The sequence below is a fragment of the Talpa occidentalis genome, unplaced genomic scaffold, assembly GCF_014898055.3.
Source record: "Talpa occidentalis isolate TD23 unplaced genomic scaffold, MPIMG_talOcc4v2.1, whole genome shotgun sequence".
In the NCBI taxonomy this organism is placed as follows: domain Eukaryota; kingdom Metazoa; phylum Chordata; class Mammalia; order Eulipotyphla; family Talpidae; genus Talpa; species Talpa occidentalis.
The window spans coordinates 4,244,413-4,271,292 of NW_026555331.1; the positions used below are offsets into that span (position 1 = coordinate 4,244,413).

General features: G+C 60.5%; 1 protein-coding gene across 8 annotated transcripts in view; it reads left to right on the plus strand.

Annotated features, from left to right (window-relative positions):
- PTK2 (protein tyrosine kinase 2) overlaps nt 1-24,598 on the plus strand; it is a 165,346-nt gene extending 140,748 nt beyond the window's left edge. For 7 of the 8 annotated variants that reach the window (XM_054691950.1, XM_037499500.2, XM_054691951.1 and 4 more), the window contains 8 exons: nt 291-377; nt 2,903-3,040; nt 3,607-3,738; nt 16,016-16,055; nt 16,346-16,452; nt 20,291-20,446; nt 21,572-21,652; nt 23,456-24,598. In XM_054691950.1, coding sequence (XP_054547925.1) covers nt 291-377; nt 2,903-3,040; nt 3,607-3,738; nt 16,016-16,055; nt 16,346-16,452; nt 20,291-20,446; nt 21,572-21,652; nt 23,456-23,668 — 954 coding nt within the window. In that variant the 3' untranslated portion in view covers nt 23,669-24,598. Of the gene's footprint in view, nt 1-290; nt 378-551; nt 1,131-2,902; nt 3,041-3,606; nt 3,739-16,015; nt 16,056-16,345; nt 16,453-20,290; nt 20,447-21,571; nt 21,653-23,455 lie in introns of those variants that run through there. The other variant, XM_037499368.2, reaches the window with a different exon arrangement.
- Nucleotides 24,599-26,880: the final 2,282 nt, after the last annotated feature.

Below are 26,880 nucleotides of genomic sequence, written 5' to 3' on the forward strand. Positions count from 1 at the left end.
AAAGCATAACCCTGTGTTTTCTCCTAATAGTGTGTACACAGCCCCTTGGCCATCACTTCCCTGGTGCGTCTGTGGTCAGGGGGTCTGGTGGCACCTGCCCCGGTAGCTGTCATGTCCCAGCACCCTCTGTGGGAAAGGCTGTTCCTCACTGAGGCCTCCTGGAAGCTTCATTTTTCTTCCAGCTGGGCTCCACTAGAGAATCAGCTGTTCCTAGTCCTGTCAGTAAAGCATAGACTTATCAAAATAATCAGAATACTCATTCACGTGACGCTCTGTTGATTTGTTCACAGCCCAGCAGACCTGGCTATCCCAGCCCAAGGTCCAGTGAAGGATTTTACCCCAGCCCTCAGCACATGGTGCAGGCCAATCACTACCAGGTAAGCCCGTGAGCGCAGCCAGGCCTGCAGTGCTGCTCCTCAGCAGCCTGAGGGCGGGAGGCTCCTTTTGCCGGTTTCTGTCTGGGTGCTGAGAGAGGATTTGCGGGCAGACAGCTAAGAGAGTGGCTGACCCAATAGTGTCTGAATGAACGTGGCCTTGACACCCCCTTACAGGGCCTGTGAGGCTCCCTCAGTGTGGACCCAGTCGGGCACATCTGTGTCTCCCAGTTCTCGAGTCTGCTCTTCTCTGCTCTATTCTGCTCACAGCAAGGTGAGGCCAGTGGACCCGCTTAGTGCAAAGGCACATTAACCTGGACGGTTTTCCCGGCAGGCAAAAGCAGGATTCAAGAGGTCCCTAACAAGATCATTTAGTCCCTGGTTGCCTCTGTGGGGTGAGATCTGCACAGACAAGTGAGGGGAGCGACAGTGCACGTGCGGTGACCCGGACAAATCGGAAATGGTTGTCCTTGAGGGAAACCGGCGATTCTGCTTGTTTGTAGGGGGGAAGAGAAAAGCTGCACTGATAACCGCTCACTTACAGAGTGGCATGCAGACCTCAGTGCTGGCGAACCCCCAACACATGGGGCTTCTGCCGCCCTCCCTGTCCCTGCTCCCTCCCGGAGCAGCTGCTTGGCCTCCACCAGCTACAACCAGCCTGCTGCCTGTTCTGGACCCGTGTGGCCGCAGGTGCACCTGAGCCTTGGGAGTGTCAGCCAAGATCCTTCCCAGCGCCGGCACTGTGCCCGCGCCCGCACGCCCCGCAGCAGCCGCTCCGGTGATGCTGACTCAGCAGTCTCCACCAAGCAGAGTCAGCGCCGTGGGTGCAGGCCTCCCCAGGCAGAGGGCCCTCGCTGCACCGCCAGCTGACTGAGTCGCCTGCGACAGGCAGCAGTGATGGACGGAGAGCTGAGGCGCAAGGCAGGAAGCAGCAGCTCCTCATGCGGTCCGTGCGGAGATGAGAGGCCCCAGTCGGCGCCGCGCTGCCCACCTTGACCTGCCTGTCTAGGCCTTCTCAGCAGAAGTGCCATCCCCCCACCATCTTCCAGGGTTAGTGAGAATCCAGTGAACACATTTGTATCCCTTTACATACCTCTAAAGCGGAGTTAAGGCCTCTTGATTAGTATGGACAAAACTACCCGTTGGTGCGCAGGCACTAGGGATGTGGGCTCTTGTTAGCAGGGAGAAGACCAAGCCCTGTAGTCTGGCTCTGGCTAGCACGGTTGGGGCCGATGCAGGCTCTGTTGTGAACTCCCTCTGGGGGATTCTGGGCAGGACGGATAGACTGCCTGGGGATCACTTCTGTGGTGTCCACTTGCCTGTGGCAAGAAGAGTGAATCGTTTGGGTGCACAGGGCTCTTCACACAGCCAGCTGGCCCTGCTTGTCCCCTGTGCCCAGCTCTGTGCTGGCCGCCGCAACCACTGTGGTTACGGTGCTCCCTAAGGGGGCTACCTGGAGCAGCCCTTAGGCCACACACCGTCTCTTCATCATCAGGCTCAGTAAAAGATCCTGGGCAGTACTGCACCCTCTGACCAGAGTGTAGTGGTAAAGCATGGCTTATGTAGAGGATTTTAAACAATAAAATCTCTCCTTGGAGTAAGCTGGAGGAACAGTGGAGTCCGCTCCTCACTCTCTGCATCTCAGCACTGGTTTAAGTGGTGCCCAAGACCTGGCAGGCCACAGGCCTTTCCTGGAGGTGTGTTGAAGTGGGAAAGTATGGACTTGGGTGTGCTTAATTAGCCTATTAAAGAGTGCGCTGACAGTCCCAGCCATGCAGTACCGGCCTGATGAGTTGGGGAAATAAACGCTGATTCTGTTCTCCTAATCAGGGGAAGGAATCGCAGAGAGGATTTGCTTTCTGCCTGGCCATGGAACATCTCTGCCGTGGTGGTCATCGTCAGAGCATGAGGCGTGATTCCTCCCTCTGCCCCAGCCCCAGTTCATGCAGGGCCGGCCCTGAGGAGAGCACTCTCGGGGTGTCTGGGGGAGCGTTACTGGGCGGGCAGGTTCCCAGAGCAGCGCCTGGCTCGGTCCTTTCTACGGCCTGCTGCTTTTATACCCAGGGAAGGTCTGCTTTCATCTTTGTAGTGAGTATAAAATTCGAAGTGACTATTTTCTAGTTATTTGAGCGTATATTTACATCTGTTGTCTGGTGGAGCCATAAGAAATTACATTCCATGAGGCATTTCAGGAGGAGATCCACTTCCTTGCCTGCCCCAGCTCCTTCAGGCTGCCTGCATTCCTTGGCTCATGGCCCTTTTCTCCTCCTCAGAAGCACCGGGCCTGCCTCCTGCTGTCAGTAGTCACTTCCTCCCTCCCACCCCTTGGGCTCCCTGGGAAGTGCCCCATAACCACCCCTGGTGTAGCCGTTGTCTTTGCAGGCCCCAGGATAAAGATGTGGACCTCTGGGCCGCCGTCTGCCATCAGAGCGTGGCCTGCAACACGAGGGCAGCCTGCACACATGGCACCAGTGGGCTGCGCAGGGTGAGGCAGTGTGTTTGGAGCCTGACCTCTCACTCATCCTCAGGTCTCCGGCTACCCCGGCTCCCATGGCGTCACAGCCATGGCCGGCAGCGTCTACCCTGGGCAGGCGTCTCTCTTGGACCAGACAGATACATGGAACCACAGGCCACAGGAGGTCGCCATGTGGCAGCCTGGCGTGGAGGTAACTGTCCAGGTGCCCTACAGCCTCCGACCTAAGAGGTTTTGATTTTGATGACTTAATTCTAAATCTGTACATTCGCCAGCTCCAATGGTTTCTGGCCCATGAGTGTCTTTTTACTGAAAGAAAGGAGGCGTGCCGCCGGCACCCCACTAGGCCGTGTGTGGGCAGGAGGCGCAGCGTTACGTGTCTCCATTGCGTTGTCCTGGCAAAGCCGGGAACATCACAGTTGGGCCGCTGTGTTCTGTCCTGAGCCACACTGCACAAGTGTGTGCGCATGTGAGCTAACCTCCCCTGTGTGATTTCACTCCCAGGTCACATCCCCTTTTCATTGTCACGAGGGATGCGTTCTCTTGCTCCTACCCCGGCTTCTCTCTGTGGTGCGTGTCCCTGCAGGTGGCACCGTGCACTCCCCAGTCCGCCTTGCAGCAACACCTTGCACAGGTCCCCAGAAAGGCCTCCACAGGCCGCCTGAGCCCGCCATGTCCTGCGCCCTTGCTGTTTCCCCCCGTTGCGGGACATGGCTGTGTAGCAGGCTCCAAGGGTGGACATGCCGCTTTCACTCCTAGGATGCAGCGGCCCTGGACCTGCGTGGAGTTGGGCAGGCACTGCCCTCCCACCTGATGGAAGAGCGGCTGATCCGACAGCAGCAGGAGATGGAAGAAGACCAGCGCTGGCTGGAGAAGGAGGAGCGCTTCCTGGTAACTCCCAGAGGGCTTCCTGCAGGCCCGCTGTGCGGCGCTGGCTCCACTTCTGGTCACTAGAGCTTGCCACAGGGCGCTGTTGGTTTTCCTTTTATTTTTTTTTCCCTCCTAAAGATTTATTTATTTATTTATACAAGCACTGGGTACAGTCAGAAGCGCGGGAGGGTGAGAGGACTCACCAGAGCCAGAGCAGGGAACAGAACAGGCAGATCGACGAAGCACACTGCTGAGGGGAGCAGCAGACGCGGGAGGAGAGGTCTGTGCGCCATGTGGGACCCTCACCGGCAACCGGGGATCGAACAGGCGCTGCAGAGGCTGCGGGCAGCTTCGCAGCCCAGTGCTCAACCGCTGCACCACCAGGAGAGGCCTGCTCTTGGTTTTTCTTGAATTTTTTTTTTGGGTGAATTTCTAGGATTTTTTTTTTTAAACTTTATCCATGCAAGAATTGGGTTCTAGGACTTTAGTGGTGGCATGATGGGCTCAGAGGTGTGAACGTGTCTGGTTTTGCCCCACTGCTGTGTACCCACTCAGTATCAGCTCCCCACGAAATGTGCCTGCCCCCCAGAGCTCCTTCCCGAGGCCTGGCCAATACACACCCTCCTGTGTGCACCTGCGTCCTGTGGGAGATGTCTTCCCGGACTGCTCTCGTGGCAGCCCCTCAGGGAGGAGAGGAAGGGGTAGGACAGCACAGCTGCCCTACCAGTCTGTGCCCCGGCCACAGCCTGTCCATCCTGGTCTGTCTGCCTACAGTCTTCTGGGGAGAGCAGTGGCTGGGTCCACAGAGTCCTGGGCCGGGAGACAGGTCACCAGGGCCGGTCCTTGTACTCTGATTCCATGAGGCCAACGTGGTCACGCTGCCTGCTGGGTTACTGGCTACAGGGCCTGCCCCATCTGTCTACCACCACAGTAGTGGCCCCCATGGACAATGGCTCTGACCTGCCTCCCACGGATCCGTCCACACGGTCCTCGTTGTGCTGCTTAGTGTGGCCACACGTTTGAAGCCGCAGTTTCAAGGGAGCACATCCCACTTGAAACCAGGTGCGGCCTGGGCCAGCACCTGCTGGGGCGGGGTGGGGGGACACTGGCCCCGTTGCAGGTGTGTGGGTGACCTCCACCACTGGCCACCTCGTTGTGTACACAGGGCTCAGGACCTGAGTACCCCAGGAGGAAGCTCCCTGGCCTGTTAAATTCAGTCAGCACGGCCTGCACACGGCACCCGGATTGCTGCTGCCAGCTCAGCACCACCCGCCCGGGTTCTCAGTGCGGGCGACATGAGGTCACCCCATGCAGAGCCTTCGGTCTTCACAACCTCCCCAGGGGAGAGGCAGGCCCAGAATTCCCTACCTGAACTCTTAAGGGCCTAGTGCTTCTGCCTTGGAAGGTCACACAGTGTGCACACCCCCACCCCCACCCCTGGCGGGATGCCTCCCGCAGCTCCCTGGCACCGAGCGACAGTGCCTGGGGCAGCACACACCATCAAGAGTGGGAGGAAGGACCTCCTTTCAGGTCAGGCCAGGTGTTGTCATCACATGTTGTTTGCTCTAAAGATAACACTGGAACTGACCAGTCTCCAGTGCTTTGTAGACCTTGGAAGCGAGGACAGAGGACCTGAGCTGGCCGAGCCTGTCCACGTTCACCACATGAGCGCAGGGAGGCCCGAGAGAGACCGTGTTTTCCTGAGGCCTCCTGCCTGTGAGCAGCTGGGCCAGCACTCGGCCAGCAGCCCCACACGGGTCTGCAGCCCTTGACTCTTACCCCTGACAGCTAGTCTGGATGCCTTGACTGGCCCTGGGAGCCCTGCACCGCAGGAGCAAGTTTCATTCTCTGCCTTCAGGTTTCTAAACTAGGTCCTCAGGCCAGAACAGCCGTGGAGTCTGTCCGGTGGCTGCAGAGAGAGGGTGCTGTTTGCCACTGATACACACCGGCCCTGCGGGTGCTGATTCTTTCCTGGGAATCCAAGCTGCTCCCCCTCCACATCCTACACTTAGCTCCACCGCTTACTTCCCACATGGGTTTGTGTCTTCAAAAATGAGTGTTACAAATTCCCCAACCAGCTGGAGACACTGGGGCTCCTAAGTGAGTACATTTGAGCCTGGGTTCCTTCCTGAGTGTGGTGAGGTGCCCCTGGGCGGGCAGAGGGCAACGGGCAGAACAGCCAGCACAGGATGGCGAGGGGAGCTGGGAAATAGCAACCCCAGGCAGAGTGAGCAGCGAGCGAGCCGGTTGGGGTGCAAGGCCAGGTCGGCCTCAACTCTGCCGCCTGGGTTGCGGGTGTCCATCCCACATCTGCACTGCTGGCCACTCAGCTGTTGCTGGTTTTCTCTTGAAGTTGAGGTCAGTGCTTGGGATGGGCCAGCGGATCTTCGGCGGACAGCGTGTGCTGTGATGAATTCTGAGAGACCCATAGGCTGTCCCCCGGACCCCTATCTGGGCACTCGTGTCGCTTCAGATGGGTACCAGGTTCTGTTCAGAACCCATCCGCAAAACTCCCCCCTGGGGCCGGGGCGCCGTCTCCTGCTCAGAGGACAGTCCTTTGTGGTGGCTGAGTCTCAGGCTCCCCGCAGCTGCCCGTTGCCTGGGGCTGTCTGTCTGCCTGGTCCAGCCGCCGCCGCGCACGGCACTCTTGGGCTGCCAGCTGTGCATGGGACGTGAGCTCACAGAGTGCCCTGTGCTTCCCAGCATTTCTGGGCGAAGTCCTAAGAGCTATGTCAGAGTGCTTGGGTATTTTAACTGTTCTTTGAGAAAGAAACCTCTAAGTTTTGGTTTTTTAAAGATTTATTTATTTATACAAGAACTGGGTACAGGCCAAAGGCGCAGGAGGATGAGCGCATTCACCAGAGACAGAGTGGGGAGCAGAACGGGCAGATGGACTGAAAGCACTGCTGAGGGGAGCAGCGGGTGAGACAGGAGAGGTCTCCCGTGCCATGTGGGAATCTCCCCGGCTGGGCAGGAATAGAACCCACACTGCAGAAGCTGCAGACAGCTTCACAGCACTGGGCTCAACCCGCTGCACCACCGGAGAGGCCCAACCTGTGAGTTTTAACATGAGGACCTCCTGGCATGGCCGCTGGCTAATGCTAACCCTGCACCCAGAGGTAAGCCCTGTCCGGGCATCTCCCAGCCTCCTCCTCCAGAGTTTCATCAGAATTCAATGTTGATGTTTGTGAGTGAGAAGGTTTATTTCTTGTTGCTTGTTTCGAGATCACACACTATCGGTCTTCAGAGGTTGGCTCAAATGATCGATCTCTCCCTCAGCGTTGATTTGGGAATGGCTTGGGGGTGTTGGAGGGTGATGGGGCCGGGTGCTGCTCCCAGTGTCACCAGCAGGGAGTCGTCACTGGACCGCCCCCGACTCAGCAAGGCGGCGGGAACACACAGGTGCCAGCCTCCTGGGGCAGCCCCATTCCCTGCAGCCCGAGGCATCACACCGCAGCAGTGTTTGTGAGAAAAAACAGGTCATTCTCTGGGTTAAAATGTGCCGGCACACCACAGGGTGAGGCCTGACGAGGGCCCGCTGGCTTACAAGATGGAGGGCATGTTTGTGGTGCTAACGTGGCGCATGTGGACGGGAGAGGCAGTCCGGAGTGGCGCCAGACACGAGGGTTTCTCAGCGTGGCTGTGTGGCCCCTTCTGCAGGTGGGTCTCTGTGATAGGTATATCGTGCGTGCAGTAGGATGTCTCAGCCTGATGTGTGCGAGCCACGGAGGTTGCCGCGGTGTCCCCAGTTGGTCAGCCCCCCTTTTTTGCACAGTTGTCTTTCTGAGCCTCAGAGACACGTGGCTCTTCCTGGGCCGGCTGCCTCCTGTCCTTCCTGCTGCTCAGCAGTCCCCAGCAGCCAGTGCGCTCCATTCCCGGTGCTCACACGCCCTCAGCTCCCTCCCCAGAGAAGCTGGCTTCCCATGAACCCGCACCTTGCACGTGCTGCCATGCCTGACCCGATGCCCAGGAAGTTCTCACAGATCGTGGGAAGAGCTGAGGTCCTGAAGCTACATCAAGAGAGCCTAGGGGTTCTCCAGCCTGAATGGTCACGGCAAACACCTGGGCCTTGACACCAGGCTGGGGCTGCATCACCCCTGGGGGTGCCACGCCCGTGAGCGCCAGAGAATGCTGAGCATGTCTGTGGCCCTCGGGGCCTCTGGGAACCCCTGGTCTGAGCATTGGGATGCTGGGAGGTGGCATCTGGGGGTCAGAGCCCCAGCTCACTGACGACTGCAGGGCAGGCGGCAAAGCAGAGGTGCCCAAGGATGTGGGCGGCAGCCCTCCGGAAAAGCGCTGCAGCCACCTGAGCTAGAAGCAGTGGGGAGAAGGCGTGGTGGGCCACATGCACCCAGTGCTGTGGACGCAGCCGGACGGCACGCTGTGGGTGTGCCTCTGGCCACCTGGCACGGGTCAGCTGTGTGCGGCCCACGCGCTGCAGGCTGGCCCATTACTGACCCCGGGCGGGCCGAGCGCTGAGTGTATAACGTGTAAGCAGAGGGAGCAGGCGACACTTAATGTTTCAGGGGCTTTTCTCATGCCCGGCCTGTCCCCTGTCCCAAGTGCGAGACCCACGTCCGTGAGAAAGGGGAGCCCGGTGGTAGCCCTCCTGCAGCACCCAGGCCCCGCGTGATCGAGGGGGCCGCGCAGCCATCGCCCCAGAGCTGAGCATCCTTTTATGGGATCTGTTGGTTATAAGTGACCCACTTACCGGACGGCTGCCTGCAGGAAACGCAGCTGTGGGGGCGAGGGCCTCCCAGCTGGGGGCGCTGTCCAGTGCTAGAGAAGGGGGCGGCGTCCGCTCTCTCCCCACGCCGTGGTGGAGCCGACGCTTTTGTAAAATAAAAAGCAGCTACTAGGAGTGGGAAGTTTTCAAAAAGACCTGAACAAAGTACACATCAATCCTTTTTCACGCTCAACTTCAGCACACCTGAAAATGACTCTCCCGTTTCTCCACGGACCTCTGACGACGCTCGCCTTCTGTTCCTGCCGCACGGCTGTCCCGACTGCCTGCGAGCGGCTGCTGCGGAGCCACCGCACTCCCGTGAGGTCAGCTGTTCCCAGGAGGAGGCTCTGTCCTCACTTGAAAAACAAGCTCTGAAGTCGCTTCATCAGTGACGTTCCCCAGACTCCTCTCCTAGATCAGAGGCAGCAGATGGCAGAGAGAAACTCCTGTTGCTGGGACTTGCCTCTGTCTGATTGCTGCCAGTAGCAGCCCCCCTGGCTGGGCTCTGCGGGGATGGGGGCCTCCTGCTTCTCCTCCACAGGCCCAGGCCCTGCGCAGGCGCACACAGCCTGGCCGACAGCAGTGTTCTGTGCGCGGCACCAGCCGCCCCTGGGGGCCGGTGCCTGGAAGCCACTCCTGGGAAAGCGCTCTCGCAAACAGCCCGGCCCGCCGGCGCTGCCAGCAGCCTGCACCAGCGCCTCGCCCCAGTCAGGGCCTGTCTCCCAGTGGAGCTGCTTGAAGACCTGGCAGCCCGTCGCTTACTGGTATCCACGCCTGTGACACAGCGTCTCTGTGGTGCCGTGCTGCGCTGCAGACCGGGTTTCCATTGCATGGCGAGAAAGCCCTGTCTAAGCCTGCTCTGCGTTCTGGCAAAGGAATAAGCGTCTGAGCGTTAATTCTCCTCCTAGCAGACTGGTCCTGTGAACGAAGAGCACAGCGGGGGCGTTCAGAGCAGGGCAAGCCCTGGCCCCTCTCTGCAGCTGAGCCAGGCGTTTCCTCCTCACGCCCTCCTCCGGCTGGGAAGGCCACTTGTAGTGGAGGAAACACACTCGAGTTGAGTCTTGAGCGTGAAGTCCAGAGCAGCAGCACCCCCAGATCCCAAGGGCGGCCGGAATCAGGTCTGTCCAGAGAACTACAAGCACGCGGCCCACCTGAGGGAGGACATTCTTTATGGAACTAACCCACGTGCCTGTGGACAGCAAAGAGATAAATACCCACCCAGTGGGAGGCCACGGCCACAGGGCAAGCCTCCAGCGGCACAGTCACAGGAGACTCAGAAACATGCAGACAGGCCAGGCTGCAGCAGCCAGACACAGAGCCCGGGGTAGCCTCGGCCGGGTCAGGCAGTGCCAAGCCCACCGGCTGCCTCTCACGTCCTGCCCACAGGGTGCCCTGACGAATGTGCCTGCCCATAACGTGCTGAGCCGCAGGCTAGAGAGCCACCCTCTCGTCCCACGGTTACATCGGCGAAAAAGCTAAAGGCATGGATCATGCCCAGAAAGTCTTTACGTCTGTGATACGTTTGTACAAGGTCTAAGTAAGAAATTGCTTCAGTTTATCTTTGATGTACTGTCTGCACATCTGGACTATGCTGTGAGGGCAGAAACTGGGGAACTTAGCTTTGCCGGCAGCAGAAGCAGGCCCCTGGCACCCTCACGCGCCATGTCGGCTGTGGAGTGGGCCGGAGTCTCCCCGTCCGCCGGGCCTGCTGGGCTTCATGCACATGGGCCTTTCCCGAAAGCACAGCTTCAGGGAGTGCCTGTGCACAGAGAGACGAATGTGAGCCGTTCCCCACGGCTCGTTCGGAACTGAAGGTGCCGCGTCAATCTGGAGACACGCACCTGCTCTTCGAGCAAGTAGTGAACGTGAGTTGTTTTAAGTTAGTGAAATTCTCTCGCACACAGAGATGTTCGCCTGGGACTTGACTGGCCGCCCACCCTGTGCTGCCTCACACGAGCCCTCCCCCCTCAGCCACAGGTGCCGGGCAGTCAGGTGCCTGTGCAGCCTCGCCTCTGACTGAGGCCTTCCTTCAGCAAGCCTGCCGGAGGACGTGTGGCATGCAGGTAGCTGTGCCCACACGACTTCCTCAGCAGCGTCTGTGGTGGGTGAGCTCCTCCGGGCAAGGATGTGAGTGCAGAGTTCACAGGCCTCATCTGGGCCGCTGGCTCACTGGAGGTAGCACGGGCACGCCTGTGCCCTGCCCTTGGGCTCAGTGTCCATGGTAAAGGGAATGGGCAGGGCCCCGGTGCAGCAATGCGTGGCGTTTTGTTGCAGGATTGGCCAGAGTTCAGGGGGCAGTGGGTGGTGTGAGGGCTGGCCAGATGCTCCCCTCCCTGGTGCCAGGGCTGACCAGGACAGCGGAGAAGTGTGTCGGCTTAACTCACCCGGGCATGTCACCAGCTCAGGCCGCTGGCTTGTAAGTCCATTCTTAGAACTGTCCCAGGGACTGTTCAGGGGGTACATCAGGTGGCACGTGAGGCATTCCTCCACGCCCGGCTACGCAGGCGAGCTTTAGAAAATGGCCCAGATGGTAGAACTGTTGATTTATTTGGCCAATCCCTGTTGGCTAGCGCCTCACTCTGCCTGTGTACGCGTGCACCTCCCCCATCACCTGAGGGCAAACCGCAGACGGGACTTTTAGAACGCAGATGTGGGTTCCCCGAGAGCAAGGCTGCCCTGCTGCACAACCACAGCCTGGTCACGGACACAGGAGCAGAGCGGCCCATCCCTGTAGCCCATCCGCAGTGTCCTCTCCAGCCAGCCTCCCAGGCGCATGCGTCGTCTTGGTGGCCAGCTCTGCTTGACCTCTGGAAGCTCAGGTGGCTCCAGCCTCCTTGCTTTCTGACTAGAAGTTTGTTCCCTTTTGACTTCTGGCAGCCGCTGATCTGTGCTCTGCTCACACTTGGCTGTTGTTTGGTTTTCAGAGCTCACAAGTCCAGTCAGGGTGTTTGTCTTCCTGCCTCTTGCTTATCAGTGCCAAGCCTCCACGTCCACCGTGCCATCCAGGTGGGCCTGGCCCTCCTCTGGCTGGATGGCACACCACTGTTGGGCAGCACGAGCACCCAACCCGCTGCCCAGCTAGGATGAGCCGGCCTGTCTTGGTGGCTCACTGCCGTGGACGATGCCGTGGTGGCACAGCGGGGCCTCTCCACGCTGGAGACTGCTGGCCCACATGGGCCCCTTGCTCTGATGGCTGAGGACCCTGTGCTGTCCCCCATGGTGGCTGTCCCCGGGACGTCCCGCCAGCCTTGCGCCAGGCCCCTCCTCGAGCCCTGGCAGGCCTCACTTCTCGGCTGTCAATGGGAGCCCCCCGCAGTGTGAGCTGCTTCCCAGGGGCTTTGCGTCTCCCTGGTGGTGGGTCATGTCCAGCCTTCTTCGTGTGCCTCTGGCCATCTGCACATCTGGGAGGACACCTGTCAGACCCTGTGGCTCAGGGCCTGGGCAGGCGACGACCAGGCTTCAGCAGCTCAGAGGCCATGTCCTTGCATCACCCTTAGGGAAGGCAGGGGAAGGCAGAGACCTCGAGGGTCCCCGTCCTGGACAGGCACCCACCTTTACACGCTCACTGGGTCACTCCCTCCTTACCGCCATCCATGTCCATGGTGGGCATCCCGCAGCTGCCCTGCACCTCCAGCCCACCCTGTGCCCTCGGGGGGGGTCTCAGGAGTGGGAGGCAAGGCAGAGCCTGGGGTGCCGCAGTGGGTGTTTGGACTTGAGCAGCACAGACCAGGGCAGGACAGCCTGAACTGGGGACCCAGGCGTTGCCCAGCAGCCACAATGCAGAGATGGTCGAGGGCGGAGGCATGATACCGGGTTTGAAAGCTGGTGCTGGCGGGACACTTGGGCTGACTGTGGAGCTGGAAAGGCGGGAGCTGTGATGCATGCTCTCCACCAGCCTCCCAGCGAGCGGCCGATTGCAGCCTCGCAGGAGAGCCACGCTCAGTGTGCAGGGAAGCCATGGCTGTGGCTCCGCCACAGGGACTGGCACAGCGGAGAGGACGGCGTGTCCCTGAGAAGGGGCGTGCAGCCCGTGTGCCTGGGCAGAGGGGAGGCCTCTGTGCGCGACTCAGGAGAGCCCCTGGCAGCCGGCTCCTGCGGCCTGGGGGCGGAGCCTGCCTTGTCTGCCCTGGTACGCGTGAACTTGGCTTGCTCTTGTTCACATTCACTCCGGAGGTCTGCTTCAGTTCTGTACTCTGGCTGCCTCTGGGAAGAGCTCGTGCCACTGCCCCTGAGTGCTGCTTTGGCAGGGCGGCCGAGGCCATGCAGGAAGTCCAGGCGTGGCACCACCTGCCATTCCCTCCCGGGTGGAGGGTCCGGAGACCGGCCCTCTCCGGTGCAGGCGGTGGCCAGGCAGCGTGAGGAGGGGGCTCCTCGGAGGCCTCAGCCCTGGGTTGTCACCACTGGTTCTGGCAGCTCTGTGCCGCCGCACAGCTTGCAGCTCTTCTCTAGAAGACTGTGGTGTCGTCACCCAGATCTCGGGGGGTTCAAGCCAAGAGTGAAACTAGCTTTCTTTTCACCTCTAGAAGCCGGACGTGAGGCTCTCTCGAGGCAGCATCGAGGGCGGACCGGGGTCTGCAGGGCCCGGTAAGCGACACCGGGTCTCCCAGTTGCCCTGGCGAGGACCGGCGTTGCATGTCAGACGGCAGCCACGCTGTCCGGGGTTGGGAGTACGTCTGGCCCAGAGGTGACGGGAATGTCATGCAGTTAAGACATCTGGCCACAGCCAGCCTTCGTGCCCGCATGTGGGGTTCTGGCCATCACCCATACGCCTCCGTCGTGAGCTGGGTGAATGTGTGCTGGCCGTGGAGAGGTGCGGTGACAGCCAGCACCCCACGCTCGCGCTGCACGGCTGTGCACTTCCGTGGTCGTATAGAACTTGCTCAAGCAAAAACCTTTTCTTCTGGGTGTCGTGAGGGAGGTGCCTGCGAGTCTCTTTGAAGAGCTCTTAGCATCATCTGAGTAAGCGCAAGCCTGCCAGGAGCATTCCCTGCTCCCAAGGGGAGTGGGTAAATTGTCCTCTTAGCACTTCCATCAGCAGGTGTCTGAGTAAAATAATTGCAGGTTACTCTAAGAGCCTAAGGACACCCCAGTGAACGGGAAAGTGTGCAGAGCAGGACGCAGCCCATGGAGGCACATTCCCGCCCCCAGAAGGCGCCACCAGTTCTGCCCTAGACATGGTGGGCGCGCCTGAGGTGGTGTCTTCCTGTGTTTCCGGGCACAGGCTGTGACCCTCCCGCCATGACGTTCTCTCTGTGCTGTGATCCAGCCCCCAGATCTGCCCTGGAGGGGGCATTGGTCTCCTGCCAGCCCAGAACCACCCCGCGTCCCTTTGTGCATGGGCACATCACCCCCACTTCTCACGCGGAGCCCTGTCCCTGCAGTGAAGCGGCTGTCGGGTGGCCAGCGGTCTCTCCCGAGTTGTTAAGAAGGGGGAGCGAGAATCGGATGAAAGTGACGCCCTTCAGGGGAGCAGCTGTGGCTGATAGGAACATGTCTCAGAGAAGCAGGGTCTGTGTGTCTGATTGTGGGCATCTCAAAGGTGCCCAGAAACCTGCATGACTGAATTAGTGCTGGGGGGCCGTTTGGCACCCCTTTGTAAAACAGCCAGATCTGTGGTGTCATCTGCTCAGCAGGCCAGGCCCATGTGGGGTGCTCAGAGCAGCAGGGAGTGCTCCCCAAGTCCTGTCCGGGTCCTCAGCACTCCTGCCTCGGGCACCACTGCTGTCCATGTCCCCAATGCGTAAACCCAGGCCCCTGGGCACTGCTGCAGTGCCCTCCAGACACCGTCCAGGCAGGAGCCCAGTGGCTTTCCACTTGGGGGTGGGGTTCCATCCAGGGGCCCCATCCTTTTTTTTTTTTTTTTTTTTAAAGATTTGCTTACTTATTTATACAAGAACCGGGGTAGAGGCCGGATGCATGGGAGGGTGGGCGGATTCACCAGAGACAGAACAGGCAGACTGATGACATGTGCTGCTGAAGGGAGCAGCGGGCGAGACAGGAGAGGTCTGCCACACCATGTGGGACCCTTGCCGGCTGGCCGGGATCGAACTGGCACTGCAGAGGCTGCGGGCAGCTTCACAGCACGGTGCTCAACCGCCTGAGCCACCAGGGGATGCCCTCCCCCATCCTTTCTTGAAGAGCCCTGTCCGGCCTGACCCACTGCCCTTCGCTCTCCGTCGTTGTAACACTCTTGCCTGGGGCTAGTCCCAGGCGTGCCCAGCAGAAAAGCTAAGCTGGGAAGCAGGGGAGCTGGCTGAGGGCACCGTCACTGCTGCTGGGGCCAGGCCCTCTCTGTTTGCAGAGGAAGGGAAGCCATTTGGATTTTAAGCCTTACGCCAAGTTAGCAGCATGTCTGTTTGGTGATGGCCAGTCTTTGGTGAGTGTTGCCGGCCTCAGTTTACAAGTGGGAGCTGGTCGAGTGACTCCTCGCCAGAGAAGTGGCCGTCCTGCTCTGCCTCCCAGAACAGGCCTGTAACTGCCCACAGAGTGCACTCTGCACGCCTTCTTGAGTTGATCCAGAATGTTCTGAAAAAGGATTTCCTGGTTAATTGAACTTTCTTGTTGGCCAAGTATCAACCAAAAAGGTCTTTGTGTTTAAACCTTCTTAGTGTTTGCGTCAGTGCTGGACAGCGACTGGCCGTGTCTGTCTGTGTGAGATCTGGGCTGAGTCTCCCACACTGCCCTCCGTCTCCTCCGCCCTCACACGCTCAGCTACTAGGCTGGCCCCTGCGGGGGTCTTCTCCCAAATGCCTGCACAGCCTCCCCAGGCATGTCTGTGCTCAAAGACCCTGGACTCAGAGGCCTGACCATCCTTAGAAGGACCTTCCCCAACTGCTCTCCCTCCCCTGCCTTCCTCCCGTATACCACCCCCCTCCGCCCTTGCTGCCACCACATGTCTCCTGCCTGTGCTCCTCCCTGCCCTGCCACCTCGAGTTGTGGGCCGTCCAGCCCTCCTCCCTTGCACCCTGCCCCAGCACCCCTGGAGCTTTCCTGGCAGCTGCGTCCAGGAGAGGGCACGGGAGCCCCAGCTCCCATCATGTGCGCCCCGGGTGTAGGTCTCTTTTCAGTACAAAGGAAGTGCATTTTTAAACCAGCTGATTACTTATAAATGGAAAAAGTCTCTTCTCAAAAGAGGGGTGTGGCTCAGACGGGGTTTCCGCTCGGTCTTCCTCCTGGGCGCTTGTTAAGCTGCACCAGAAGGCCCAGCCACCTCGCCCCTCCCTGGGGCGTGCAGTTGGCTTCTGGGCCGCCACAGGACGTGCTGCAGGCCTGGTGCCAGGTCCTGGTGGTAGAAACGACCCAATGCTAGGAGCCCCTCCTCGTGATCTGTGTTCTTGATGCACCCTTGTGGGGGCTGGGGGCCAGGGTGGTGTCCTGACACAGGCTGCCATCGCCCAGCCCTGTGCCTCACCTGCCCGGCCCACCCCACCCTGTGGTACCCTTGCTGTTTGCTCCCCCCACTCCCCGCTGAGGCCTCGACGGCTGGGGCTCAGGGGGCACTGGGGAGGGTGGGGTCTGGAAAGTCCTGTCCCCTGGGCTCGCAGTATGCTGACTGAGCTTTCCTCTCCACAGACCGGGAACCAGCACATCTACCAGCCTGTGGGCAAACCAGGTGAGTGAAGAAGCAAACATTTCTCAAGACGCTTGTCTGGAGGAACGCGTTCTCATGTGCTAGTTTCTTCGTCAGGGGGGGATGCGCCGGGGGCTCCTAACCCTCCTCCTGCACAGACCGCAGCCTGGGTCGCCACTCAGCTGGGGTCAGTGTCTGGAGAGCAGAGCTCACTGCTGTGATGCCCCAGGTTGGGGACTGCGCTGCTGACTCCAGCCCCCGTCCACTGCCCATTTGGGGGCTGTGTTCACCCCGCCAAGTGCAGACCCTGACAGACTCGCTCCCTTTACCAGACCCTGCAGCTCCACCGAAGAAGCCGCCGCGCCCCGGAGCCCCTGGCCACCTGGGCAGCCTGGCCAGTCTCGGCAGTCCCGGGGACAGCTACAACGAGGGCGTCAAGGTGGGCGTCTGACCTGGCCGGTCCCGGTTTGTGGTGGTGATGTGGGAGGGGAGGGGAGGGGTGGGGTGGCACCACAGGGCCAGGCTCCAAACGCCCCAAGGGCCTTGTGGAAAGCACGCCTCTCTCTTGGGATTGTCTCCAAGGCCTTTGCCGCTCCCCTTCCTAAATGCAGGGCCCCTCAGATGTGTGTTTGGAAGTGTGCCCCTCGGCTTCAGGTCTAGAAATCAGCTGGGCCAGGTGCCGGGCCTGCCCCCAACGCCAGGTGTCTGAGCTGCCCACTCCTCCTGTGCTGCTGAGTCCCCCATGACAGCAGCGTGTGCTGGGGGGCGAGGCCCCGGGCGAGAGCTGGCTGCCAGGCCATGCCAGGCTCTGTCCTGAGGCAGTGGAGACCAAGGGCCTGCTCACCTGCTCTCTCCAGCTGCCCTTGGGGCGACTCACCTCTCAAGTCCGTTGCCTAACTCTGGTGCATGTTCATGTCCTAACATCTAAATCCGGGTGTGCTGGCGTGGTAAGCAACCCCTTTCTCTCTCAGTGGGCCTGGGGAGCAGGCACCTCTTACAGAGAGGGCTCCCTAGGGTCCGGCCCCTATGGTGCCAGGTGAAAACAAGCCCTGCCCGTGGCCCCCTCCTGGACCCTGACGGGCCCTCCCCAGGGCTTCAGAGCCACAGGTCTGCCTCCCAGGATTGGCGTGGTCTCGTTTTCCCCATCTTTCCTCTGAAATGGCCAGGGCCACAGGCTAACGGGCGTGTCCATGTGGCCTGGTGGCCAGGTGGCACTTGGCCGTCACGTGCTGTGGGCCTTTGGTTCCTGGTCGCAGTGGCCTGTTGGCGTCAGGTAGGCCAAGGGAGAGAATATGTCATTTCCCGCCTGTGGCCTGCAGGGCATGGCCAGGGCGTGAGGGGCTGTGGGCTGTGACCCAAGTACCAGCAGGCCAGAGGTGCCAGGGAGCCCCGCCAGGGCCCACACTGGTGCCCGGGAGGAGTGGCAGAGGACACCCCTTCCTGGGATGCTGTCTTGATCAGTGTTAGAAAGGCAAGGGGAAATTAGGTTACGGAACCTTTCTCATTTTCAGAAGACACAATAGTTGACTTTCAAAAATGCATTTTTTGCAGTGAAAAGCCGACTCTAGGGGTAGATGAGACACCAGCTCAGCGTTCTGCCGTGTCTCCAGCTGCCAGAGTTGGGTTCCCAGGCTGAGACGTACCTGGGTGCAGGGAAACAGGACATCATGCGCAGTAGAGGGCAGGTGGAGACTTCTCAGCACTAAGTGTGAAGTGCACATCTGTGTCTTCGCTCCCCCTTGGTTTGGTGGCAGTTATCCAATCAGCCCAAAAGAGGAACGTCATTTGGGCACAGAAGTGCTTGCCTACACTCTGTGAAGCTGGGTCACGCATCAGATGACGTGAGCCAGAGCCAGCCTGCTTTCCCGTTGGCTTTAGGTCTGTTCTGAATGGCCGACCCCCCAGTGGCTGGGGTTCACTGTGCCCAGGGGTGGTCCCCCTAACTTCCCTTGTAGGGGTCTCAGGGTTGTCATGCTCCAAAGACTGGGAAGCCGCGGCTGCCGCCTCCGGTCTCCACTCCGTCCCTGTGAGTGGGCCCTGGAAGCACAGCGGCAGCATCTGTGACAAGAACTGGCCAGAGGGAGGGCATAGATGACAGAAGATTTAGGCAGGGTGGAGAAAGCACCCTGAGCCTGGAGTGCCAGCACCCTCCCTCCACCCTCAGGGAGCCCCGGCGCTGATGCTGCATTCGTGGTCCTTGGTGCGTGGGGAGGGCCCCAGGGGGGCTGCCTCTTCAGCACCCAGGAGGGAGTGGTGTGGAGGGCGGCTCCACTTACTCCAGGGCGTGCTGTCTTGGACAGTGCTCAGGAAAGGACACCTCCCTTTTCCCCAGTTTACCTCATTGCTGTTCAGTTGTGGTGGGGTAGCCTGGTTTAAGCTGCAGGGCAGGAGGGGGAAGTATCAATAAACTTCTGAGTTTAAAGCAAAGGAAATTAGCCTCCATGGTGGCACCGGGGTTGAGCACAGCGCTGTGAAGCTGTCTGCAGCCTCTGCAGCGCGGGTTTGATCCCTGGCCGGCCAGGGAGCAACACACATGGCGCGGCAGACCCTTCCTGTTTTGCCTGCTGCTCCCCTCAGCAGTAGATTTCAGTCAATCTGCCTGTTCTGCTCCCCGCTCTCTCTGGTGAATCCTCTCACCCTCCTGCGCCTCTGGCCTGTACCCCAGTTCTTGTATGCACAATAAATAAATCTTTTTCAAAAAATAAAGCAAAGGAACTAAACCACAAAATTAGGGGGTTTTTCCCAAAGATTTATTTTTATTTATGCATGCAAGAACTGGGGTACAGGCCAGAGGTGCAGGGAGTGAGAGGATTCACCAGAAACAGAGTAGGGAGCAGAACAGGCAGACTTAACTGAAATCCACTGCTGAGGGGAGCAGCAGGGAGACAGGAGGGTCTGCCGCACCATGTGGGTAGCTCCCTGGCCCGGGATGAACTCGCGCTGCAGTGGCTGCTGATAGCTTGATAGCGCTGAGACTTAACCCCTGCGCCACCAGGGAGACCCACAGAATTAGTTTTTTAAAAGCTTTTACTGAGTTTTATTTTTAAAATCAGCCCCCACGTTTGCAAGCCCAGCCCCAGCCCAGGCCCACTGGCAGGACATCGGCACATATAGTGTGGCCCCAGGCCTCCACCCGGCGCTGCCCTCACCCACCCCGGCTCGTCCGCCGCGTCTTGCTCTCTGGAGACCCGGCCCTGTATCTCGCTTGGCTGCCAGGTCGCTGCCCCAGCTTTGCATGTTCCCTCGCACACGGTGGCTTGGGGCCACGCAGGCCCTGCGTGGCGAGCGGCGCTAACAGGCAGCCTCAGAGGCCACTTCAGCTCTGCGTATGTTTTGATGGGGGACTTGTCTGCTGCCTTTATTAATATTGTTTTTCTTTTTTCCTTTTTTCTGATAAATTTTTTTAACTTTTCCTCACCTTCCGCTCGACACTAGCCGTGGAGGGTAAGCACATGGTGTCTGTGTGTCTGTCCCGCTCTTGATCACCCCCAGCGCTCTGCTCTGCATGTGGCTCTGGGCGGGAAATCGGGAGGCCTTGAGGGTGCTGTTGCTCAGTCTATTCCCAAAACAGCGTCTTATCGCCAGAGAACAGGCCCTGAGCTCCTGCGGCTGATTGACCCCTCCTGTCCTTCCCTCCCGTGCCCAGACGTGGAACACCCACGGTCCGGGCTACCTGGCAAGGCCAGTCAGGCCTCAGAAATGGGCTGAGCTCCGGCAGCAGGCCGCAGTCGGCCTGGATCGTGGGTGGTGTCCATCTGGTCCCAGGTGGCATCTGCACCTGCACTCCTTGCTGAGGGCCCAGAGCTGGTCCCTGACAGGCCCCAGATGTGCAGCTTCGCTTCAGAGGCTCATGATTCCGCCAGGGAGCAGGTGCCCACACTGTGCCGCAGCGAGACGCAGACACAGCTAAGTGGAGATTCCCAATCTGGATGTGCTTGGCCCCTCAGCCAACTTTCCCCAAACCCTCAGATGCAAGACACATATCCTTTCTCTCTCGGTGGATGATTGGGGGAGACATCGAATCACTCTCTGAAAGAATCTGGGGCTCTTAGTGTAGTGCGTGATTCCCGCTCTTTTCCTTTAACTGAGCTCAGAGTTGGAGACAATTAGGTCCTCGTTTGTCTGTCACGTGGCTGAGTCTTGATACTGTCATCCTCCAACTGAGCTGCCCTGGCAGCGGGCGATGACCTGCTCTGATCTCGGATTAAAGAGCCACTGGCTTAGTGCAGGGCACATGCCCCCTGGTGGGCAGCGGGTGACGCCTTGTGTGTTGGCAGCTGCAGCCCCAGGAGATCAGCCCCCCGCCCACCGCCAACCTGGACCGCTCCAACGACAGGGTGTACGAGAATGTCACGGGCCTGGTGAAGGCCGTCATTGAGATGTCCAGTAAGATCCAGCCGGCGCCGCCAGAGGAGTACGTGCCCATGGTGAAGGTGAGGCCCACCCCCGCGCGCGCACGCGAGACCATGCCTGCTGGGCAGGGTGCAGCAGCCGCCCTGGAGCTGCCTGTGAGGTCCCGACAAGGCGGGTGGGTCGCCTGGGGGCGTCCCGGAGGGCAGGCGGGTCTGCGCTCCTCTTGTGAGCCGAGGGGGCATTGGGTGTGCACTGCCTTTCCCCTGATGGGGGCCGAGGAACCCCTGGAGGAGAGTGCTGTGGGCTGGCCTGTCCAGTTACTCACAGGTAGTGCGGTGGTCCAGCAGGTCGTGACAGCTCAGGGTAGATGCTGGGCTCCAGAAGTGGTGGCATTTTGTTGGGAGGCGCCCTGCAGTTCCCGGGGCGCTGTTGAGCTTTACCCTTCAGGGCTCTGAAATGGCGTAAGAGTAGCCGTGCTTGGTGCATGCAGGGCTCCACGGCTCATTGCAAAGCTCTTTCCAGCCTGCGCGGCTACGCTGTCCCCGCGGACACTAGCGCCCTCCCCGGGCCACAGCGCCGCGCACCCTGTCAAGCTGACCTTCCTAGTGCTTCTCCCGAGATGGTGCTGAGCAGAGGGTCTGGCTTCTCCGCATCGGGGCGCATCTCTCAGTCCCCTCCTCTGAGGCCAGGTCCTCACCGTGTGGGTGGGCTTGGCCTGCTTTGCCCATCACCCACTGATGGACCTGGGCAGCCCCACCCTGCGCCTCTGAACAAGACCCCCGTGGGTGTGGGCGGAGGACTGCTAGACCTGCTCTCCGTCCTGGGTGTGGACTCAGCAGTGAGTAGCAGGCCACGCGGTGCTTCTCTCCTTCTTGGGGACACACCACGCTGTGCCCGTAGCGGCAGCCCAGCGTGTGCGGACCCCAGGGCTCCGGTCCTCACCAGCACTTGTCCCTTCTGGCCTGTGTGGGGCTGCAGCCCCGCTGCAGTGTCCGGTTTCCCTGGTCGTCTGCCACCGGAGCTCCGTGGGGCCGGGACCCCTGTGTTTCCCCTTGGAGAAATGCCCCTTTTAACGGGGGCGTTGGTTTTCTGGTCCTGGGGGCGGTTGGTTTTCTGCCGCTGGGGTGGAAAGGACGTAAAATCCCTACAGCTGCCGGGAAAGACCGGCACTTCCTGCACTGACCCGGGCCCGTCTCCTCCCCCAGGAAGTCGGCTTGGCCCTGAGGACGCTACTGGCCACTGTGGATGAGACCGTCCCTGCCCTGCCAGCCAGCACTCACCGAGAGGTAGGATGCGGTGTGGCCTGAGGACACTGGGTGTCGGGGTCCCACCTCTGTCCCAACCCGGCAGCATCCAGGGAGGGGCTTGGGGGCGCTCGCAGGCTTCTCACCGCCACCGCCCCCCCAGCAGCCACATCTGAGAAGTCCTTTTAAATTAATAGACATGTTTTAACATTTTATTGACGAATCAATGCTCCCCCCCAAATTCTGTCTCCCAGGAGCAGTCATCATTTCTGCCAATTTTTGGCCATTTTGCTTCATTTTTATGACAAATTCAAGGCCACACTTGCGTGTTTTACAGCGGGCACTGTGGCTGTGTGCCGCCCGGGCCCCAGGCCCCCTGTGGCCTCCAGTGCCACCACTTTTCTTCCTCTCCCGAGTGCCAGCCCCCGGGCTCTGTCTCTCTCATCAGCACAGCACCAGACCCCAGAGCCAGTCCCGCCTTGCGTGTTCCGACACCTGCTCGTGTCCCTCGGTGCCTCACGCGCGTGTTTCGGAACCGTTGGAGGCGGGCCTGTGCCGTGCCCCTGCCCTCAGCCGTGGTCTGCGTCTGCTCTTCACGGCCCGTCTCCAGCCGCAGCTGTCTCTCCGCAGCATGCTTGCCGTCGTGGTGTGCTTCTGCGGCTGCAGCCGCCTGGCGCCCGGTCCCTGCCGCAGCCACGTCCTCCCTGCCTGCCTGTCTCACGGCACTGACGCCCACAGAAGCTGGGCCGGCCCCAGGGACATGCTCCTCCCGTTGAGTGGAGGGACATCCTGTAAAGGGGCTGCTCCTTCCTGGCTGGACGGGGTGATATTGGGTCCTCCTTGGGGTGTCCTTCCCACAGGCACCCCTGTCCTGCAGGTGCTGAGCCGGTGGGTCCTCTGAGCGGCATCGACTCACCTGCCACTCAACGCACTGCTGACGTTTGCACAGACTCCGTGGCCCAGCCGCCTGGGGGAGGGCTGGCTTTTCTGCTTTGCTGGGGCCCTGCTGTTTTCCACAACATGTGAAAGTGGTGCCAATAAGCAGAGAAACCCCATACGCTGGGCAGAGGCAGGAACTGGCTTCCTGACCTCTTCCAAAGCCCAACTAGCTTAAGCCTGAGAGAGCCTCTGCAGCTGCCTGGCCCCTCTCTCCTTGCTGCCTAGATCTTTCAATTATTACTTTAAAAGAAGAGGAGGAGCCTGCCATAGGGCCTACTCCCTCCACCACCCTCTGTGCCAGGCGGTCCCAGAAGAGCAGCCCTTCCCATGCTGCCATCACTGCCCAGGGGGCGCAGGGCCAGCCCAGCCCTGACCCCGCAGGAGACACGCACCAGCTGGGCCCCCTGCCTCCTCACTCGTGGCTCTCCGGCCACAGCCCCCTGCACTGGCCTTTCTTACAGGCCACGGGCTCTCAGTGCTCAGTCATTGTGAGAAGGGCCAGTGGCCTGTCACTGCTGATGGAGCGCACACGTGGATGGTCCACAAAGGATGGCCCTGAGACCCCCGAGCCCAGCGTCAGCCCTGTCCTGTCGCGTCTTGGGGGGGAGCGCCTCCTGCCATCCTCGTGCCCCGACAGCTGGGGAGGCGTGAGCTGGTTGTCAGCAGGCCACCTTCTGTCCTGCTGTCCGTGCCGGCCACAGAGGCCAGGGCTGGGTGATTCTCTTTAGAAACTTTGCCAGCCACTTCACAGGTTAGTAAAGCTGAGGCGACGAACGTGACGACTGCCGGGGGCCTCTAAGTTTTCCCTTCCTCCTGTCTGGGGAACATTTGTTGAAGGGAAGAAGGTCCTGGAGGCCCAGAGCGAGGCACACAGAGACCCCCCCTCACCGGTCTCTTGTCTTCCAGATTGAGATGGCCCAGAAGCTGCTCAACTCCGACTTGGGCGAGCTCATCAACAAGATGAAACTGGCCCAGCAGTACGTGATGACCAGCCTGCAGCAGGAGTACAAGAAGCAGATGCTGACTGCCGCCCACGCCCTGGCCGTGGACGCCAAAAACTTACTCGACGTCATTGACCAAGCAAGACTGAAAATGCTTGGGCAGACGAGGCCGCACTGAGCCTGCGCGTGCCCTCGGCCGAGGGTGCTCTCCAGTGTCCACCAGCAGCGGGGGCCGCTGTCCTGGCCCAGCACCTCGAGCGCCACCTCCGACGGTGGCCGCTGAAACTCCGCTCTCCTAAGTGCAACCACGTTCTGATTTGGGTTCGTTTTTTGTTTCGATTTTTGTCTAATCATGATGTCCAGAAGAGTCCGGGATCCAGAGTGGCGCTTTCTGAGACTGGGAGTTGTGGCGCCGAGCCAGGCTCACGGGACCATGTGCACGGGCCGGGTCCTGCCCACGCAGCTGGCGTGTCGAGGAAGAGCAGGCGCCATGGAGGCCCGAGACCAGGGCGGAGGCCTCTGCCCCGCCGGGTGGGAGCCGCGCCCGCCCCTGCAGCTGCAGCTCGCAGATGCCACTTTGCAGAGAATGTAGAAGTTCTCCGTTGGAGACGGGGGTCGTGTCCGAAAAGCGCTGCAGCCCTTGCGGCTCTCCTGCTGCAGCGGGTGAGGCTCCTGCAGCTGCTGTAGCTCACACTAAACTTGGTCTTTTCACCGGAATAATGTGCCAGTTTTTGTAGCAACATTGTTTCTCTTGGAAGCAGAAATGCTTTGTACCAGAGCAACTCCGGCTGCACTGAGGAGAAGCTCCCAGACCACCGTTTCCGTTTTTATATAATTTATAAAGAAGATTAAAGCCATGCTGACTTCCAGCCTCGGAGCTAACTGCCCTTCGCCGCGTCTCTCTTCCCGGGGAAGGGCCAGCAGAGCGGGCCTGGTTTTCTTCCGATGTCCAGTTACACCATCCATTCTGTTCAATAATTCTGAAAACTCTACCCTCCCTTTAGTTTGTTGGGGGATATAAATTATTCTCAGGAAGAATATAATGACCTGTACAGCTACTTTGACCTATTAAAAAGGTGTTACAGTGACTGCCGTGTGCCAGCCTTTCTTTGGTTGTTCAGACCGTTCAGAATGTTTCAGGGCCTCCCGGGTGGTGCAAGGGGTTGAGTCTCAGTGCCGTGGCGCTGTCTGCAGCCTCTGCAGCGCGGGTGCCAGCCAGGGAGCTACCCGCAGGGCGCGCAGACCTCTCCTGTCTCCCCGCTGCTCCCCTCCGCAGCGTATCAGTGGATCCGCCTGTTCTGCTCCCCGCTCTGTCTCTGGGGAATCCTCTCAACCCCCACGCCTCTGGCCTGCACCCCAGTTCTTGTATGCATGAATAAATAAATCTTTAAAAAAGAAAACTCTAAAACGCCACAAAAACTCTCAAAGGCGACCAGCGGGATCAGCCATGGAGAGGTGGACGTGGAGGAAACAGGGTGTGCAGCGGCTGCCGCCCAGCGCACCCGAGAGTGGTCAGTGGAACCGGCCGGCCGGTGAGGCGCAGACGCGCCCGTGCCTGTGATGTCCTGCTGTGGGGTGCGGCCACGTCGGGGGCGGGGGGCCGGTGATGGCCCCGTCCGCACAGCAGCCCCTTGGCCCACCTGGCTTGTCCTTGAGGCGACTTGCAGAGTCCATGGGCAGCGGCTGGCCGCAGGCTCCCCCGCTCCTGAGAGGGGGGACCCCGCGGCCGCCCTCCGTCGCCCCCAGGCCCAGCTTGGGGAGTGGGTGGCTGCCCGCAGGAGGGCAGGGTGTGGGCTCGGGTCAGGCTGACCGCCCAGGACGCCCCGCTCGGGGGATGGAGGGCGTAGGGAGCAGGGGTGTCGGGAGCTGTGCCAGGGAAAGGTGGTTTCCCTTCAGATCCTGTTTATTGGCGAATTGCAGGCAAGTGAGTCCTTGGGGACCAGAAGCCAGTTGGTGCCACCAAGGCTGAGGGGGGTGAGGGGAGCTGCTTAATGGGCCCGAGGTTTCCGTTGGGGTGAAGGGAAAGTCCCGGAGCCGCGCCATGCCGAGGACGCTGCAGGTGGTGAAGATGGCGAACGGCGCGTCACGTTGATTTGCCGCAGCGGGCAAGGGAAGGGCTGCCGAAGCCCGACTTCTCCTGGCCTCTCAGCAGCGTCCCGACGGCCCGCCCCCGGCTTCGCGCCCGGGGGGCACGGCGGCAGGCGGCAGGTGACCGCAGACTCGGGCGCCCGTCCCCGCCCCAGCCGGCTGTCCCCGCCACCGGAGAGGGCTCTGTGGGTGCCCACTCCACGGGGTTCCCCGCCGAGACCACCGCTCCCCAGGGCTCCCCGCTCCCCTCCTGGCCCCTGACATTGTGAGGAAACCAGAACCCGGTCTCCCTGCGACTCCCCATCTCAGCCCCTCTAACCGGCCGCGCTCCCTGCAAGACCAGCCCCGAGCGGGCGTGAGCCCCACCTCGCGGCACGGAGGGCGCGGCCAGTGTCCGGCTTCTGACCCATTGGCCTTCAAATGGAAATGGCAGCAAGGGAGGGACAGCGACTGTGAGGCCCGGCGGCGGCCCCTCCCGGAGCCGGGGCTCCCCGACAGGAGGTCAGGGGCTGGGATGGCCCTCCTGGGTTCCGTGAGGAGCCTGCGGATGGACGGGGAGCGGGGCCAGCCCTGGCTTCACCAGCCTCACCTGGCCCACGCCGCCCTCACCCGTCTCCACAGACAGGCAGGGTCGGCTAACCTGCGACACCGCCCGGGTGTCCAGGTGGGGCAGGCCGGGCGTGCGACTCGCCTGTCTCTTCAAACCACCCTTGAAAAGGAAAGACCACCCTTAGCTCGTTGGCTCCCCATGTGGGTCTTAAAATATAAATCAGGGCCTCCCTGGGGCGCAGGGGTTAAGTCTTACACCGTGCAGCTGTCCACAGCCACTGCGGCCTGAGTCCCATCCCCGGCCACGGAGCTGCCCACGGGCGCAGCAGACCCTTCCTGTCTCCCCGCTGCGCCCCTCAGTGTGTGTCAGTGGATCCACCTGTTCTGCTCCCCACTCTGTCTCTGGGGAGTCCTCTCCCCGCTGCACCTCTGGCCCGTACCCCAGCTCTTGTCTGCATAAGAAGCCGTATGATGAGGGTTAGCAAGACGGAGTCATTTCCGAGCCTTATACTTGGCTCTTCCTGAGTTGATCTGAAAAGTCAAAACTCAGCAGTAGACCGTGCACGCGCCTTTCCCCAGGGGGTCAGCTGTGGCCTGCTGGCCGGTGTGTTGGGGTTTTTCTTGTTCTTGCAACACATTATTAAACAGATACATTAATTACATTAGATTTTTATCAATTTAGTCTTGACTGCTCTTAGTCATCTATTTCACAAAGTGCTCGCCTTCGTTTGTCCTCAGTGGCTTCTAGAATAA